Source organism: Eucalyptus grandis, chromosome 9 (genome assembly GCF_016545825.1).
Source record: "Eucalyptus grandis isolate ANBG69807.140 chromosome 9, ASM1654582v1, whole genome shotgun sequence".
NCBI lineage: Eukaryota > Viridiplantae > Streptophyta > Magnoliopsida > Myrtales > Myrtaceae > Eucalyptus > Eucalyptus grandis.
Genome location: NC_052620.1, coordinates 33,580,441 through 33,596,684, shown reverse-complemented (window position 1 = coordinate 33,596,684; position 16,244 = coordinate 33,580,441). Strand labels below are relative to the sequence as shown.

General features: G+C 40.5%; 2 protein-coding genes across 2 annotated transcripts; both read right to left on the bottom strand.

Moving 5' to 3' along the window:
- Window positions 1-272: 272 nt before the first annotated feature.
- On the bottom strand, window positions 273-4,657 carry LOC104419443 (agamous-like MADS-box protein MADS2). Its single transcript, XM_010031104.3, has 8 exons — window positions 4,018-4,657; window positions 2,330-2,408; window positions 2,159-2,220; window positions 1,954-2,053; window positions 1,573-1,614; window positions 1,435-1,476; window positions 1,164-1,300; window positions 273-720 (listed from the first exon to the last, which is right to left on the bottom strand). The coding sequence occupies exons 1-8, from the start codon at window positions 4,200-4,202 to the stop codon at window positions 624-626; spliced, it is 744 nt and encodes a 247-aa protein (XP_010029406.1). The 5' UTR covers window positions 4,203-4,657; the 3' UTR covers window positions 273-623.
- Window positions 4,658-7,651: 2,994 nt separating this feature from the next.
- On the bottom strand, window positions 7,652-9,566 carry LOC104419442 (MYB-like transcription factor EOBII). The gene is made up of 3 exons (XM_010031103.3): window positions 9,228-9,566; window positions 8,603-8,732; window positions 7,652-8,384 (listed from the first exon to the last, which is right to left on the bottom strand). The coding sequence occupies exons 1-3, from the start codon at window positions 9,364-9,366 to the stop codon at window positions 7,841-7,843; spliced, it is 813 nt and encodes a 270-aa protein (XP_010029405.2). The 5' UTR covers window positions 9,367-9,566; the 3' UTR covers window positions 7,652-7,840.
- Window positions 9,567-16,244: the final 6,678 nt, after the last annotated feature.

Sequence of the window (16,244 nt, the reverse complement as noted above, 5' to 3'; positions counted from 1 at the left end):
TTAAGACGTCTTGCAAGCCCAAGGCCTGTCGCGTCCATGCTCCGACTTGGTATGCAAATACCAGGCAGACTTCAGAACGAAAAGGAGGGGAAAAATCAAAACTTTGGTTCATGACGACCACACAAATTTAATTTCATGACGACCCATCACAGTCGGGTAGGTAGAACCGATGCTGCTCGTGCCTGAGCCAGAGCCGGATGGTTTCCAGAACACAGCACGCAAATCATGCGAACATCGTTGACGAAAATAACCTGAATGGCGAGACCGCATGCTTCGAACGGGCAAATCAAAGACACAGCATCTCGGTTATTTATTCGAAACCATTACATCAGAGTTCTTGGCCCCCAACAAGAAAAAAAAAATATAAGACCTGGGACGCTATGATTCGGAATGAGAATAGATTTTGGGGATTCAAGTTCCACATCACACCCCCACCTGGTGTCTGAAGTTAAACAAGTTTCGTAGCTGCTTTATGCTGAACATGCATAGTCACATCGATCGAGGCTAATCAGCTTGTTATTATGAAAAGTTCAGAAGAAAAGGAGCACACCATTCGGAAGAGTCTTTCGCTTGTGTAATTTGGATTGGACTGGTGCGGAGTAGTTATTGCTGTTGCAGGAGGCTTAGAGCATCCAACCAGGAAGGAACCCACTGGCTTGTTGAGGAGCATTTGGAGTGGCTGCACTAGTGTTCAATTGATCAGATCCTCCGGCATCATACCTTTCACGAAAGAAGCAGCGAGTTGTAAGTGTTCCGGGACCCAAACAAGTGCATGTAATAGGACAATGTAGGGTCAAAGACATGTAGGTATATATCGCTCCACATGGTCAATCAGAGACAAAGTTAGGTGGGTCGAGAATTGGGTGCACCGAGCTCCTGGTCACCATCCTGGCGATGGGATTGGTATTAGTTCCCATCTGATCAGATGATAACCAGGCGTGCCTGATCCTGAAAGGATTGGCCATGGAATTCTATACATAGGGTCTCACATTCAGCATATATGTGAAATGCGGGCAGACGCTCCCGCATCTGCATGTACCATTTTTGTTGCTTGACACTAGATGCGTGTCGAACCGATGGTTTAGGTGCAAGGAAGAAAGTAACCGGCACTAATTTCTCAACAAACAAGTGATTAAATGGCAAGATTGAGTTTAATAAATTACCCGATTTGGAGGGTGGGGTTGCATTCAAGAGGCTGGAAAAATTCCTGAGATTGCGGGTGGGGTTGGCCATAGGTCATGCTTGGATCACCAGCCTCCCATGGTGGTCGAAGATTATTTCTTGCACAAACTTCATCCAGCTGAATTAAAGGGAAAAAATAAGAAGAAGAAAAAAATCAAAATTGTGGTTGTGAATAAATATGGCTAATCTTAGAGAAAAAACTCTCAAGTCGATTTCTTTGTGATCTGTAGCAGGGCCAAGAACCATTTTAACCTTGAGGGTCAACGCTCTGTTTGCTTCCATCAACGATTGTTCCTATAATTGCAGCAAAAGTAAGGTTTTACTTACATAGGTATAAAACACCGTGAGTACTTTAGTCATTGTCGTTCTTGACTTATCAAAAGCTCATACCTTGTCCTGGAGATCGGAAAGCTGATCGAGCATGCACTGAGTCTGTAAAAAGGGATGTACCCAACATGTTAGACAATTAAATTGAGAAGGAAATTAAGATAGAAAGAAATCTGCAAAGTAAGATGATAAGTAAATCTTGAGAATTTCAGTACCATATAGAAGAATTCATTTTGATATGAAGCATGTGACAATGTTCAAACACATAAAGATCAAACCATCAAAGGAGAGTCCAAGTATGTGATTCTAACGGGCAAAAAGGTCCTTTTAAGGTCTAGCTCTACCGCTGAAGGAGGTATGAAGAAGCTGATATTTTGATGTTTATGATTAAATTTTGACTTCCGACGTAAGTAATGGAAAAACACAACACAAAAGATGTGTTACCTTAGTTGACCTAATATGCTTCAATGATGCCTCAAGTTGACGTTCGAGCTGCTCGAGCTCCTTCGAGTTCAAGGGCCCCAAATCTTCCCCCATAAGGTTTCTGAAAAAATTGTCACATAACAGGGGGGCTCCAAAATTAGACCGAATTAGGTAAAACCATGCACGCATACAAGTGAAAGTTCATTCGGTTTTCATAACTCATCACCTCTGGGTCCGTTGTAAGGCCTCGAATCTCCCTTTCAGCTTCAAGTACTCCCGGTAGGCATTCTGTTACCTCGCCATCGACAAAATTAGACCCAAGAAAATCTGTCTGTGTGCATGTGATGTGTCCGCATATCCGAAACATGCGAATGTATAGAGTTGGATAGATTAGTACCTCTAGTTCTTTGGAGGGTTTGTTAACTTCAACGGATCCATAGCTGCACTTTTGGTAACGGTCGAGCGTTTTGAGCATGCTGAGAGAAACATTATGGGAGAGTTTAGGTTAATTTGTCTACACAAAGATTGCTAACTAATCACAATACTTTTCTGTGATTGAAAGCAGTCTCTCCACATCCTTGACCTCCTCGAGCAACTGTTTATCAAGTCGGAAATCCAAGTTCAACGCACCAAGAACTGGAATTCATATATTATGACGGATATAGCAAATTTCTCCTTTCAAGCAAGCTAAAAGATACTAAGTTTCTATTGATTTTACTTAATAAATGTCGTGACAGTACACGTGCTGTCGTCTCATTAATTCTACAAAATAGGTTTTCAAGATAAAGTTGGCTCGTTTATTCATTCACCAAGAAGATTATCCCCTGACTTGAGCAAATTCTTTCATTTTATAAGCCCTACCATCAATGGTGGCTCTTTCATTGAAACTTAACATGGCACAGTGAGCTATTTTGTGCAATTCTGAATGTGAGAATATCACATAGAATCAATTTGGCATATGTCTTTCATTCTTCACTGGCGAGGTCAAGTACAAAGGAAGTTCATGTTGTGTTGAAAAATTTCCAATATAGATCTACAAGGTGACCAAGATAAATCCCATAAACAAGTGGTGTTGCCTTTGCAGGGGAAACCCACCATTGGGAGACTACCTTTGAGGTATTACTGTTTCCTACCCGAAATTAGAGAAACACAAAATGTTATGAAGTAGCCTCATGAAGTTGGTGAGAAGAGATTAGAACTTTGAGATTAGACTAACTTGATGGTTTTATTAATTTGTTGTATCTTTTACGCTCTCAAAAAAACATTCAAGGTGTAGATAGATCATGGCCGATCCACATATACATAGGTGTTTTTCTTTGATTTCATACTTTTAAGTTGCTAATTCGAAATTGATTCGATACTGGTGTTTATTACTTTAGTTGTTTCGTTTCTCTAGCAAAACATGTGTAAGAAAGGGTCAAGCATAACTTCCCATCCAGGCTCTTAAGAGCGCAAAGAAGAATTCATCGGTTTAATGGGTGCCCTAAGACGGTCCACGTTAACTTGACTCAAAACAAAGTAAGGGCTACCCATTGAATTTTGTGCGGAAGTGAATCACAAATAATTGATAAAAATAAGAGATTTATAGTCCATCAGAAAACATCACACGCACAGGATCCTATCATTATCTGTGGATTCTAATCATTCTGACAACGTCTCCCATCAACATCTCCAATATAGAAAACGTCACTTGCAACTCCAGGACACCTCTCTCTCTCTCTCAAACGGGTGAATTAACTGAGGACAGAGAACTCAGTCATTGGCCTAATGGTCTGCTAGGGCAAGTTGTCATCGGTCTAATCAAACGTCCGGCTTTTCTCAAGAAAATGAACTAGAGTGTCTTTCATTTAATAAATTGGATCTGCATCTGTAAATTAACAGCACATCAGAAGGAAAAGTTTCCAATATCTTTGATAGAAAAGTTGACAGGTGTCTAAAGTATCAAGCGCGATTTGCAATGAAATCTTGGTAACAACTCATAAGCACATCAGAATTCAGGCAGATCACACGACCAAGGTAGAAAACTAGATCTCATCTCACAGGAAGACGACAAAAATAAACGAAGAGAGAGGGAGAGAGTCAAACCTAGGGCTGCTGCAGAACTCATAGAGCTTGCCGCGGGTGGAGAAGATAATGAGGGCGACCTCAGCATCGCAGAGGACAGAGAGCTCATAGGCCTTCTTGAGCAGCCCATTCCTCCTCTTAGCGAAGGTCACCTGCCTGTTTATCTTGTTCTCTATCCTCTTCAGCTCCACTCTTCCCCTACCCATTATAATCGAGTTCCCCAAAAACACAAAAAAAAAGAAGGAATTCCCCTTTTCTCGTTCACCTTCAAACACACCTATTCCTCCTCCCAAGACCACCCTCTATACCCTATTCATGAATTGAACACAGTATGAAAACCCTCTCTCTCTCTCCCCTTAATTACTATGTTTGTTGTTATTGTGGCTTCCCTCTTCTTCTCCTTCCTCTCTTTCTCGGGTCAGACCCCAGACGAACCCAAATTCGTGAAAAGCAAGGGAAGCAATACCGTGAACCCCAGATCAAGATTAACAAGACGAGCCCGAAAGGCGTACACAGACACAGAGAGAGAGAGAGAGAGAGAGAGAGAGAGAGAGAGAGTTCTCTTTTTCCTTTCTTCTTTTTCTTTTCTTCTAGGGTTATATCTTCTCGTCCGAACTGCGTCTCTCTCACAGCTGGGGGTGGCCCCCTTCTTTAACCAGACTTTTCCCCTAAACTGCAAGGGGAAAAGCTTCTGAAGATGAGGAAATATGGGAATCGAAGCTAAGGTTGGGTTGGCGCTCTCTCTTTCCCGTTTCGTATAAGCTCCCTCTGTTCGCTTCTCCGCTCCTGCAAGTGTCCCTGCATGGCCAAAAAACCCAAAAACCCTCGCTCCTCCCCCACGCGCGGCAGCCGGCGCGTGATGGCACCGCGCCCTCGAGTGCGAAGCCGACGGCTGACGTGGCGGCTCTCGGTCAACGGTCTCGGCCCGCCGCGCGTGGGGAACGTTGGATCTTGCGGGAGGTTTCGTTCATCATGCGTGAGGGGAGAGCGCATGGCGACGTCGTCATTACCTCGAAATGGGCCTCCACGTGTCGGCCGGCGACTGGGCGGGTTCCCCATCTCGGTCAGGACTTTCCAGTTTCGACTGAGCAGGGAGTGTGGAAATCGGTTCGGCTGGAATGGAAATGCCATCCCGATTGACGGACGATTGATATGACATGTTATGATGGAAGTTTTCAGAAAAGGCGGGTCAGATTTAATATTTAATAATTATTAGTGTATTATTTTTTGGGTCAACAATGATTATTCGTATGCAATATACTAATTAATTGAGAAAACTTCGTATATTTAACTTCGTGCTATTTTTTTATATATTTATTTTCTTGGTCTTAATTTAATTGCCTGGCAATTGATGCACGTTGTGTTGCACTTGGCGTGCAGCGATATCTTATGCAATATGCATATAAATTAAATACTCGAATTTACTATATCATTATATTGGGGCGCACAACAATAATTTGATGTTTTCATCTAGAAATCACTAAGAAAACGGAAATTCAATCCCTTTTGACTTTCAGTAGGACCTAGCATCACTAAAATAAAATAAAATTAAGTTTCTAAGTTATGACCAATAAAATATATTATTGCTCCGCATTATATTAATTATTTGATGAAAGACTCTTCCAGCTTACATTTCTCACATGTGTATATTAACAAATTATCGCCTCACGAGTGAACCTCATTTAATAATCTAACCATATTTTCCTTCTCCACTAACATTATTACAAAGGTTAATACCACGAAAAGTTCCAAACTAGCATACCTATGATAAATTTATTTCAGATAAATTTTTCAATCATAGTAGTAAATCTCAAATTGTTACACTCGTGATAAATTTATCTTCCGTTAGTTTTGTTTAAATTTTACAATCAAATTACTGAATTAAATAAAATGTGATATTTAACGGGTGTACGAATTTGAGGTTTTACCATTTATTTATCACATGTATATTGGTTTGTGGTTTTTCGTTGTATTAATTTAATTTAACAAAAATTAACGGAATGTACCAATCTGTGGTTTATGATTATTAAAAGATTATTTTGGGATAAATTTGTCACAAGTATATCAATTTGTAGTTTTTTGAGATTAAAATTTTATTTGGGATAAATTGATTACAAATGTACCAGTTTCGAGTTTTTTGTGATAAAAAATTAGTTTGGGTAAATTTATTATGGATGTATCAATTTAGGATTTTTTATGTTATACTATTGCTAGGAATTGGATTTGCTCTTTTGACTCCTCCTAAATTACTTTAACCTAGCCAAAGATCGGCGGGAAGTAGACACTTACTTGCACCTTGATTTAGGAGTCACATCCACTCCTCCCTTGAGACAATCACCAAAATACCGATACGCATTAGGTAAAGTCACCAATTAACCATAAGTGCTATTATCACTCGTTGGGGATGTGCGAAAGAAAACCAACACGTTTATTTTGGAATATCATTAAGAGGGAATCTAAATCTATGCTATTAACATATTCAACTGAATCAATTTCACTAAAAGAGTTTTAGCATATAAGTTATTGGTCAAAATAGGATATCTGAGTTGCTCCTAGCAACATCAATCTTTTAATGTGGAAACTTTTGACTAACAACTCAGTTTGCACCTGACGTGACCGCTTTCCTTTTGGTCATGGATGTTACTCGAAATTATTTTTCATATATTCTACTTCATTTCTATGTTAAAAAAAGAGAGTAAGTTTTTGTAATTTATCATATTTCTGTGATTCCGTTCACTTCTGAAACCGTTCAACATTTGTATCTCAATCTGACTATTTGTGGTCTTAAGATTAATAATACAAAGAAAATATGAATGAAAATAGAAATTCAATCTTTTATATCAAATCTTAAATTGCCATAATAGCATACTCCAAATTATTTTTATATTAGTGATTGATTAGCCTAGTAAAATAAATGCGAAGAGTAATCTCTATTTCAATCATTCTGTTGTCAGGGACAAATTGAGAGTTTTGTTTGTACTCTAAAGATAAAATATTGAATGGTCTAAATCAAGTAAACCAAGCGCATCTAGGCCGTTACTCATGTGGGCCTCGCGGTGGGATCCACACATGAGTAATTATTCATATGGTATCGGTTCTCGTGATTTAGGGACCACGCAATAATATATATCGCCCCTGTATCAGTTAGCGTACGAACCACCTGACCAGTGTTTGATATGCTTGTTATCTTTGCCTTTATTGAGCCTTGAGGATGCATGGTGGTCATGTGAGGATCCGATGAGTTTGCTTAGTGAGGCGTTGGTCCGTTCTTAAGTACAACTTTCGCTAGAGAGTGGATTGCAGTCAGGCTGAGGCATCTTGGAGCAATTTGCCTGCATATGATTTTTGCGTCGGATGTCAAAACGCGTACTAAATTTGTGGTAGACAATTTCGTTATATTCAATAGAATAATTACGAGATTCACTGTGGAAAATCTGGGTCGATGCAAAGGAATTGGTGACTTGTGCAAATATGAAAGTTGACTGAAAAGTAACTTGACGACGAACGATATATGATAGGGACACCGTCTTTCTTTCAGTAACTTCTTTGGATAACAACAGCGATGAATCCATGACCGACAGCTAGTCGTTGCTTGGATGACATAACATAAGAAAGTCCACGAGGTTTCTTCAGCAACTCTTGTTCGTGTTCTTTATTCCAGAGACTTTCCTAATTTAAGAATCAACTTATGTATACATTCAAGAGGATTCATCAAGTTAAAAAATTACATAATATTTTTTTTTTTTAAAAGGAAAACAATTATTTGAATCTTCTTCAACTAGGGAAGGTGATGAAAACACAATTATTCCAAGTATAGAATTATGAATCTAGGACACCAATACAGCTAAAAGTCGACAACATTTCCCTGGAAGATGTAGTATCCTCGACCATGGAGATCACAAGAAAACCCTGCACCTGAGGCATGATTCTGCATGGCCGTCTTGTTGCAATTGCTTGGCTGATCAAACGGACAGTGCGTATCGTCGAAGTTCCAAAGCCCACCCCACAGCACCTGATCTCCGACGAAGTCCGACCAGGACGGGACTTCTTGAACCGGCAGGCAATGATCCTCGGCGGTGGCGTGCAGGGGCACTGCCTCTTTCACCGCTCGTGTCTCCTCCATAATTCTCTCCTGACGATCATTCGGCTCTGCTTGAAGGGTCGAGGGCATGCTTTCGCTCTCATAGGCAGCCTCCGACTCTGCTTGCGCTTCTTGTTGCTGCCGTTGCTGTTGATGGTGCTTCAAGTTTTGCTTGATGCCTTGAGCTCTTCGGCTTCGCCTTTCTTGTTTGTGGGCGGACCTGTCCTTCTTCTTGAAGTGAGTTCGCCAGTAGTTCTTGATTTCGTTGTCAGTCCGTCCGGGCAAGTATCGAGCTATGGTCGACCACCTGTTATCCGGTCAAGAGAAATCCGATGCTTAGTGTCAAGAAAATTGGGCAAGGAATTCACATCCAAAGGGAGCTCAAATCGAGTGAAGTAAAGACAGGACATATGAGGAATCATCGAACGTGGCCACATCGAAAGTTTTAAAATGGAACAAGCTTCGACGTATTTTCTATACCAAAAGCGAGGTACTGCACTTAAGCTTAAAGGGACGATTGCTTACTTGTTGCCCCAGAGAGCGTGGAGCTCGATGATGATGCCCTCCTCCTGAGGTGTGATTTGGCCTCTCTTGAGGCCCGGGCGGAGATAGTTCACCCACCTCAGCCTGCAACTCTTGCCACTCCTGTTCAACCCTGTTCCATAACACGAACAGCTCTCGATCAATCATGAACTTAGTTACCCAAAAGGAAAAAAAAATTGAAAGATTTCAGTACCCATAGAAACATTATATGAGAATTCGGATGCTTGCTACATGATATCGAACATCTCCTAATGTTCTCAAAGCACACTTTCAAGCAAAGGACTAAGATTGTTTGTTCGACGCAATCATGTCCTAATTCAATTCAAAATATTTCAAAATGAAACTCATTTACATGGAACGATGGCTTAAATTCGACAACACACATCTCTGGATGCTAATTGAAGAAACTCATAAATTTTTAAATCTCCAAATGATCAACTCATTGATACTCTGTTTGATTTGTTATCTTCGTACTAATTTGTAGAAGATTCTGCACTGCAAATATTCTATTTTTTTTTCCCTTTTGATTTGTTATTTCAATAGAGGCATCATGCGAGACAGAGGATTCATGTCCACAAGTGAGAAGTAAATGAGCAAGATTACTTACCAGCAGATCGACCGACGGAGCTCCATCTTCCCTCCCCGTGCAAGCCCACGTACTCGCTGAGCAACTTGTCTTCTTCAGGCGTCCATGGCCCTTTCCTCCATCCTTGCTCTTGGCCTCCCCATCCCATCATTCCCACCATTTTCTTCTTCCCTTCTTTTGTCTCCCTGCTCTCTACTTCTTTCTAACTTCTGTTCGTTCCTCGGTTTGCAAGATTTTCAGTGAAGTTGTAAAGAGGATTGAGTACGTTTGTCCCCAATTTGTCTGACAATGGAAACTAGCGGAAAGCCTCCTATATATGTCCTTCCTCTTCGGGCACTCGTCGATTTGTTTATTCAACTGCTGCTTGTGTTGCTGATCTCAACCAGCACTAGAAATCTGTGAATCGAATCTGGGCCCCTTTTCTTAGACTGCGAAACCCATATCCTTCTCATCCTATGATTCTCTTCCAAATGTTAGATCCACGCGGTGCTTACCAGCTCGATTGTTCATCCAATCAAAGTGGAACAAGTAGAGCTCGTAATAGCATGGCTAAACTTCACTCTTGTGCATAGTAATTAAAATTGAAAACGATTATCGTGCGTGTCCAAGCAGTAGTCGTGGCTCAAAAGGAGTCAAGATACTCTTTTGTCGTATTAGTAACTAGGAAGACATTATCATCTTTTGCTCATCCTAATCGTTCATTTCGGTATCGGTCGCATCTCGAAAAAGTGGTCCTATCCGCAGACCCAATTATTTGCGATTGGGTTTTTCGATTACAATGGATGAATAGGATACTATGTAAGTTCGTTTTGACAGATCAGCTAGGTCGCATTTCAAGAACCGCAAGTTTTGCATTGATCTCATAAGAAGAGTTCATGGATCATTCACTACTTTATCTTTGCTTAACTGTGTATGAATCAAACTCTGGACTACTTTATTTTTGCTCAACTATGTGTGAATCAAACTCTCGATGATACAATCACTCGACATGATTTTGTGCGATGAGTTCCTCCGACTGCACGTATCTCATCTACATTGCGCAGTTACGCAAAACTGAATAAGCAAGAGGCATAAATCTTAATGCAGCCGGAAAACATTTGCTTAGTGGGTTGTTGATGTTCCCTTGAAAAGTGGCTCTTGCTCCAATCGCTCCCCACCATCTGTTGATGCACACAAATCTTAAATGCCATGCTTTTTAGAGATTGTCATATCATATGCCGATCCCCCTTTTAAAATATTAAACAAAGGGAAGGTTCTAGCCTTCCTTTTTGGGGTAATGGGGTGATTATAATATGTGAAAGGTGACGAACCGGGTGACTCACCAAGCCAACACGTGGCCTCAAGAAGTGAATGTCAGTAGCATATTTGGAATGTTAGGTAATTTTTTAATGGCGGAAACTCGAATTTGTTTATTGGGGTGATGCCCATATATAGGTAAGGACAGGTGATTAGAAAATGCTGTTAATTCATAAAGGGCTTTCTTTTATGGAGAAAAGATATCGAGGGGAGACTTCACGATCTTGGTATAAAGTTGGAACATCATTGCACCAAAATGCTTGATTTTGATAGTGCACAAAAAGAAAGTTTTACTCGTTGTATGGTTAAAGCTTTATGATATGTCTTTGCCTTTTTTGTAGTCCCCCCTCTTCAAATTAGGCCATTTGAGAGGCGTTTCGGAGTGCCAGGTGGGATGAAATTATTACTCACCCGATTGATTTAAGGGGTCCTAGATCACTCCTAGAAGATTTAGGGTCGTTGATTTTTGCATTGTTTAATTATTAGGGGAGATCAATCAAAGGGCCACAAAATGATGCATTTTTTCTTTATGTGAAACTACTCGTTTTTTTATGCGCTCTTGAACATATGGGGAAAGAGTGGACCACAAAAGGCTTCTAGATGGATCTAACTATTACAAGGGAATGTGATCCCACTACTTTAGAGGGAATCGTGCATCAGTTGAGTTGAAGTGTGAGCTCAAAAAGCAACCTCAGTGAGAAAACCCTAGGGTTATATTTTGTCTTGTGGTCCTTCGAGATGCTCATGAGTCATGAGATATTAAGGACACAATGAAATAAGGTCTCTATACTCAATTGTCACGACATGTCGGTTAATTTGTAATTTGTGCTCATTTCATTTGTTGTTTGAGCCTGACACATAAGTGGGGAATCACCAAATTACTTTTCATTGCAAGAACTTGGATTTGTCTAGATTGGAAGAATTGCCCTATAAGCCTTGAATTTATCGTATAAATGCCAACTCAATAATAAATTTTTCGATTTTATCAATTTAGTCACAAATTTTTGTTTGAAATTCTAATGTAGTTCTTTTGGCTAGTGGTCATTGGAAATCGATGATGCAACAATGTGTCTACATGACGGTTGTGGATGAAAATACAAAACCCTCATCCTCACCTAGCCAATCTCCCTATCTCCCTCCTCGAGTTCTCATCAGTCCATGCGTTCCACGAGGTTGCGCTGGCTTCTCTTTTGGCCGTCACCACCGCCAAAGTTTCCGCCCTTGTGACACCCTCCATCAACCAACATCTCTCTCTCTTCCTCTCTCATTAACTAATATACAGTTGAGTATCTAGGACGGATGTATTCTAAGATAGAATGAGGAAAAAATACTTCAAAACACATAAAAAGAGAGAGTGATGTTCCTCTCTATTTAGATATATTATAGAGATTCAAGTCTTGCATGAATATGCAACTTTTGTATAACATGGCATACTAAGACGCGTCTGATTAGATAGCAATCAGAGTCAAAGGCATGTTGTTTATCGCTAAGCCTCCTTTGGTTCATGTTTTTATTGTATTGCAAGGGATGAGAATCCTAATACAAGAATTCTCTCTCTTTGTTTTTTTAGTACTCCAATTCTAAGAGAAAATCTTCTCTCTCTCTCTCTCTCTCTCTCTCTCTCTCTCTCTCTGTGGCAATGAAGATGCCATTTTATTTGGTAAGCCTGCTTAAGGGGGATCAGTCTAATTATTCTTGCAAATTAGAGCAAGTAGAGATGGTTGGGGTGTTTCCAACCCTCCAACAAATCATGCCCTCTCTTATTTTTGGTGTGCTAGCACATTGATTCCAGTTCCTTCTCACTACATCAAAAGGAAAACTCTCAGAATTACTAGTAAAACGAAGAACATCCCTCACCATCACTTCAGTCTTTCAGTTAAGAGGAGAGCAGCAATCAGTAAGGCCCTTACAGACAAAGCTGGAATCAGTTTTAATCACCACATTCTTTCACTCTTTTCCTTTTGGCAAGCAGCAGTCCCTCCTTGATGGGTATGGCCTTCAACAACTTCTGTCACATTCTGCTTCCACTGTCTTACTGCTACCTCCAAGAACTGAGCTAGTACTATCACGAGCTATTACTCCAATGCTCAGCTTCCAGGGTTTATGTAGAATAAGTCCCCATCACGGTTCATTTTGGCTAACTCCCTTGATCGGAGGATTCCTGTTATGGCCTTTGCGCCCGATGATTTCTTTTGGAAAACAGTTTGATGCTCATGCCAACTAGCCTTTAGCTTCCTGATAACAACAGTAGTGTTGGTGATTTGCGGAAGCGTGTGTGTGTGTGTGCAAGTGTTATGTGTGAATAAAAGGACTATAAAGGCAAAGGGAGAATGGGTTAAAAAAGAAGAACTTTTATTATGAAAGCTTTTATTACAAAGGAAGAATTTTGGAAGGAGTGTGTGTAGTTTTTCTACCACTCAAAACACACACCCCAACCCCTATTTATAGGCGTGTCACCGCCATTCTCCACCGACATTGAGCACTTCTAGTTGCTTCTCCATTTTTCTGTATTTTTCTATTCTTTACAACTCTCAGCCACTTTTGTGGACCTTTCTTCCAAGATTTTCATGCACAAATTTCCCCATTTCCCATGCATGAGACTTCTTTTGCTTTTTGCCCAGGTTGTTCTTCCTTCAGCCGTTATTCTTGACTTTTCTTTTTCACAAAATGCTTTTTAACTGCCCACCATTTTTGTGGTCTGCTGCCCACGTACCAGAAAATTCTTCAGCGTTTGAGAGTCTTCTTTAACTTGTTGCTGCCGACTTTGCTCCTTCTCCATTAAGCATGAGAAGTCTAGTGTTCTAAGTTCTAAAGTTCAGGTCAGAAGATGGCCAAATGCGGCATGACATCTCACCTTCCTTATATGCCGACACGTGTGAGCAATTAGGACCAGGACTTCTTTTTTTTTTTCTCATTTTTACTATCAACAACCGAACAAGGCTAGTGAGCCACAAGCATCCCAAGTGGCCACAGCCGACTTACGAATGTTCTGGCCCATGCACTCGAACCACACATTTCTCGTCCAGGCACACGACGACAATAAATGTTCACCTGTTTCTGTCTTCAAGGCAAGAAGTGCATTGCCTAAATTCTCTAAGTCCTCTCTTCCATTAGTTCCTAGCAGCGGCTAGTAAATTGGTAGGCACTGTTCCAATGAAATATTTTAATCTTTGGCACACGGTCAGCAATCCACAAGATCTTCCGGAAGACATCCTCTATAATATGAGATGAGGAAGGGCTCTTATTTCTAGCTTTTTCCTCAGTGTTGGTTGTTCAACATATGGTAAGCAGTCTTGACAGTAGTAATTTCCCTCCTCCCGCAGACCAGACCAACTTATCTTCGTCATTACCTCAAACAGATGACAGAATCATTTGTATAGCCTCCAGGAGCTGGCTCATCTCACTGAGATGCCAGGATCTCAAACCTTTATGGATTTAATTGGCCATTTTAAGCTCTTCATTCAGTTTCTTTGGGGGCCAGCTCTTCATTAGTCCCACGTATCCATAGATGTTGTCCCACTTTTAATGTTTTCTCCATCGCCTATTCGCCACGTTAAACCTTTCTTCAGACACTCTCTAAGATCTCCTAGCCCCTCTTCCCGCTTCCATGAAGATCGCCATTGGGGAAGTACAGGCCTCTTAGCACTTCAACGCGGAGAGCCTATTGATTTAGAAGCTCTCCTCCAAGTTTGTTCAGTCAACAAAACTTAGGTAGGAAAGGGACAAATCCTCCAACCCCATACTTGGTCAAAGATTGCCAAACTTGTCCAAAGTATTTCTACCTTCCTCACTTCTCTGACGCCACCAGAATCTTGCCCATACGATTGATCCCACCATCTCTTAGGATATTCGAAGCGACTCATTGAATAAGTTGGGATAGCAAAGGCTACAGCCAGAGGACAAGACCTCCAAGCCAATAGATTCCAACAAGAGAACTATTCGACTATGAAAATATCGATATTTGTTCTCTCTTTTTTTATATTTATTAATCCAATCTTAGATTGGACACCAGATCGATCAGGCCTCTGATGTTTTGTTGGGTTGCACTTTATTTCCCAACTTAGATAAAGGCATTTACTTCTTTGTTTTGCGGGGATTGTGACTTTTAGTCTTTTGCTTTAATAATTACCACCCTCGAGTGTTTGGAATATAACTAATATTCGACATGGAAGTCCTCAAAATATTTAAATTTATAGAGAAATCAATAATTAATGTCGTAGTGAATTATACGCACCACCTTCACCATCTCTAAACTACTTCGTTGACACTACCCATTTCACTGTCTTAGCTCCCCTTCTCTCTTCCTTCAAGCCATCTCTCTCTCTCTCTCTCTGAGAGGGAGCGGCCGGCCTGTCAATGGTGTAGCCATTGCGACCTTCGATGAGGTCGCCGCGGCCATTGCCACATGAAATCAAGGCGATGCCATAGGCGAACTCTAACGGAGGCCCCTAGGTGTGGCGCCCGCCTCCATGAGAGAGAGAGAGAGAGAGGTTAACGGAGTGCATTCGTCAGGGCATGGGAGGCGGCGAGGGCGGTGGGGCAAGTAGCTAGAGATCTTGATGGTGAGGCGAGTGGTCGGAGACCTTAATGGCGGTGGTGGGGGATGCGGCGGTTGGACTAGTGGCTGGGGTTTGTGCTTTGTTGATTAGGATTTGACTCTGAAAGAACATATACACATGACAAGTCTGGTTATGCACATGTATTGTTCATTAGAATCTTTCAAAATGGAAATGACAAGTCTTGTTATGTACATGTCTTGTTAATTGTTAGAAAGCTTGACAATGGGTATATACATCTGACTTTTTGCGATAGTATGGACGGGACAAACAATTGAGATAGGCGTAAAATGGTTTGCCTATTGAAGCATATCTCTTTGAAACTTCAAAACTCCTTTACTAGCTACTGATGCTTTTTTTTTTTACATTAGTGAATCCGTTTCTTATACTCCTTTTGATCTAATTCATTTTGGTATTCAGGGACCATCTCCTACTCTCACTATGGGAGGATCTTGCTATTTTGTGATCTTTGTTGATGGTTATTCTTGTTATACTTGGTTTTTATCTTATGAAAAATCGATTTGAACTTGCTCATAACTATCTTGAATTTGTTGCCATGATTTAAACACAACTTTCTCGCAACATCAAGGTTTTTTGTATTGATAATGCTATAGAATATGAAGACATAGAGTTTCTCAGAGTTCTTCCTCAAAATGGTACTATCATCCATCACTTTTATCTGGGAATTTTCCAACAAAATGGTTGATTAGAGCATAAACGTAGGCACATCTTGCATGTTGTATACATGCTTCTCATATCAGCCCCATGTTAGAAAATTCAACCACAAAGTTCAAGTTTTTAAAATAGGAAATTCCACACGGTATTAGAGTCAAGTGCTATTAATTCTCTCCATTAATTAAATTCCACGTCTCACTCCTAATCTAGCTTGCACATATAATAATGACAACGGGTCTTGTATGCTTTTTATATACATGTGAAACCCTTTCATCTAATAGCTTGCATTTTCGGAACGGTTCACAATCACGGTAATCTTATAAAATTCCACATAAATAAGCCTGCAAATTTATTGGGACAATCTTTACAAAAGAGATGTATATTTAATTTTGAAACGCACATGTTGTCAGCATTATCTCTCTTTTCTTTTTCCCTTTGCACTCATACCTCCCACACGTAACCCCCTAGACTGTTTTGACAAAAGAGATGTGTATTTAATTTTGGAAACGCA

Bases quoted from the DNA above. Each gene is read 5' to 3' on its own strand.
- LOC104419442 (XM_010031103.3), bottom strand. From the start codon at position 9,366: ATGGTGGGAATGATGGGATGGGGAGGCCAAGAGCAAGGATGGAGGAAA. The intron at 8,733-9,227 runs GTAAGTAATCTT...GTTATGGAACAG, and splicing joins CTCCGTCGGTCGATCTGCTG to GGTTGAACAGGAGTGGCAAG. The intron at 8,385-8,602 runs GTAAGCAATCGT...ACCGGATAACAG, and splicing joins CACGCTCTCTGGGGCAACAA to GTGGTCGACCATAGCTCGAT.
- LOC104419443 (XM_010031104.3), bottom strand. From the start codon at position 4,202: ATGGGTAGGGGAAGAGTGGAGCTGAAGAGGATAGAGAACAAGATAAAC. The intron at 2,054-2,158 runs GTGATGAGTTAT...CAATTTTTTCAG, and splicing joins GCCTTACAACGGACCCAGAG to AAACCTTATGGGGGAAGATT. The intron at 1,301-1,434 runs GTTAAAATGGTT...CCTTTAATTCAG, and splicing joins ACAGAGCGTTGACCCTCAAG to CTGGATGAAGTTTGTGCAAG.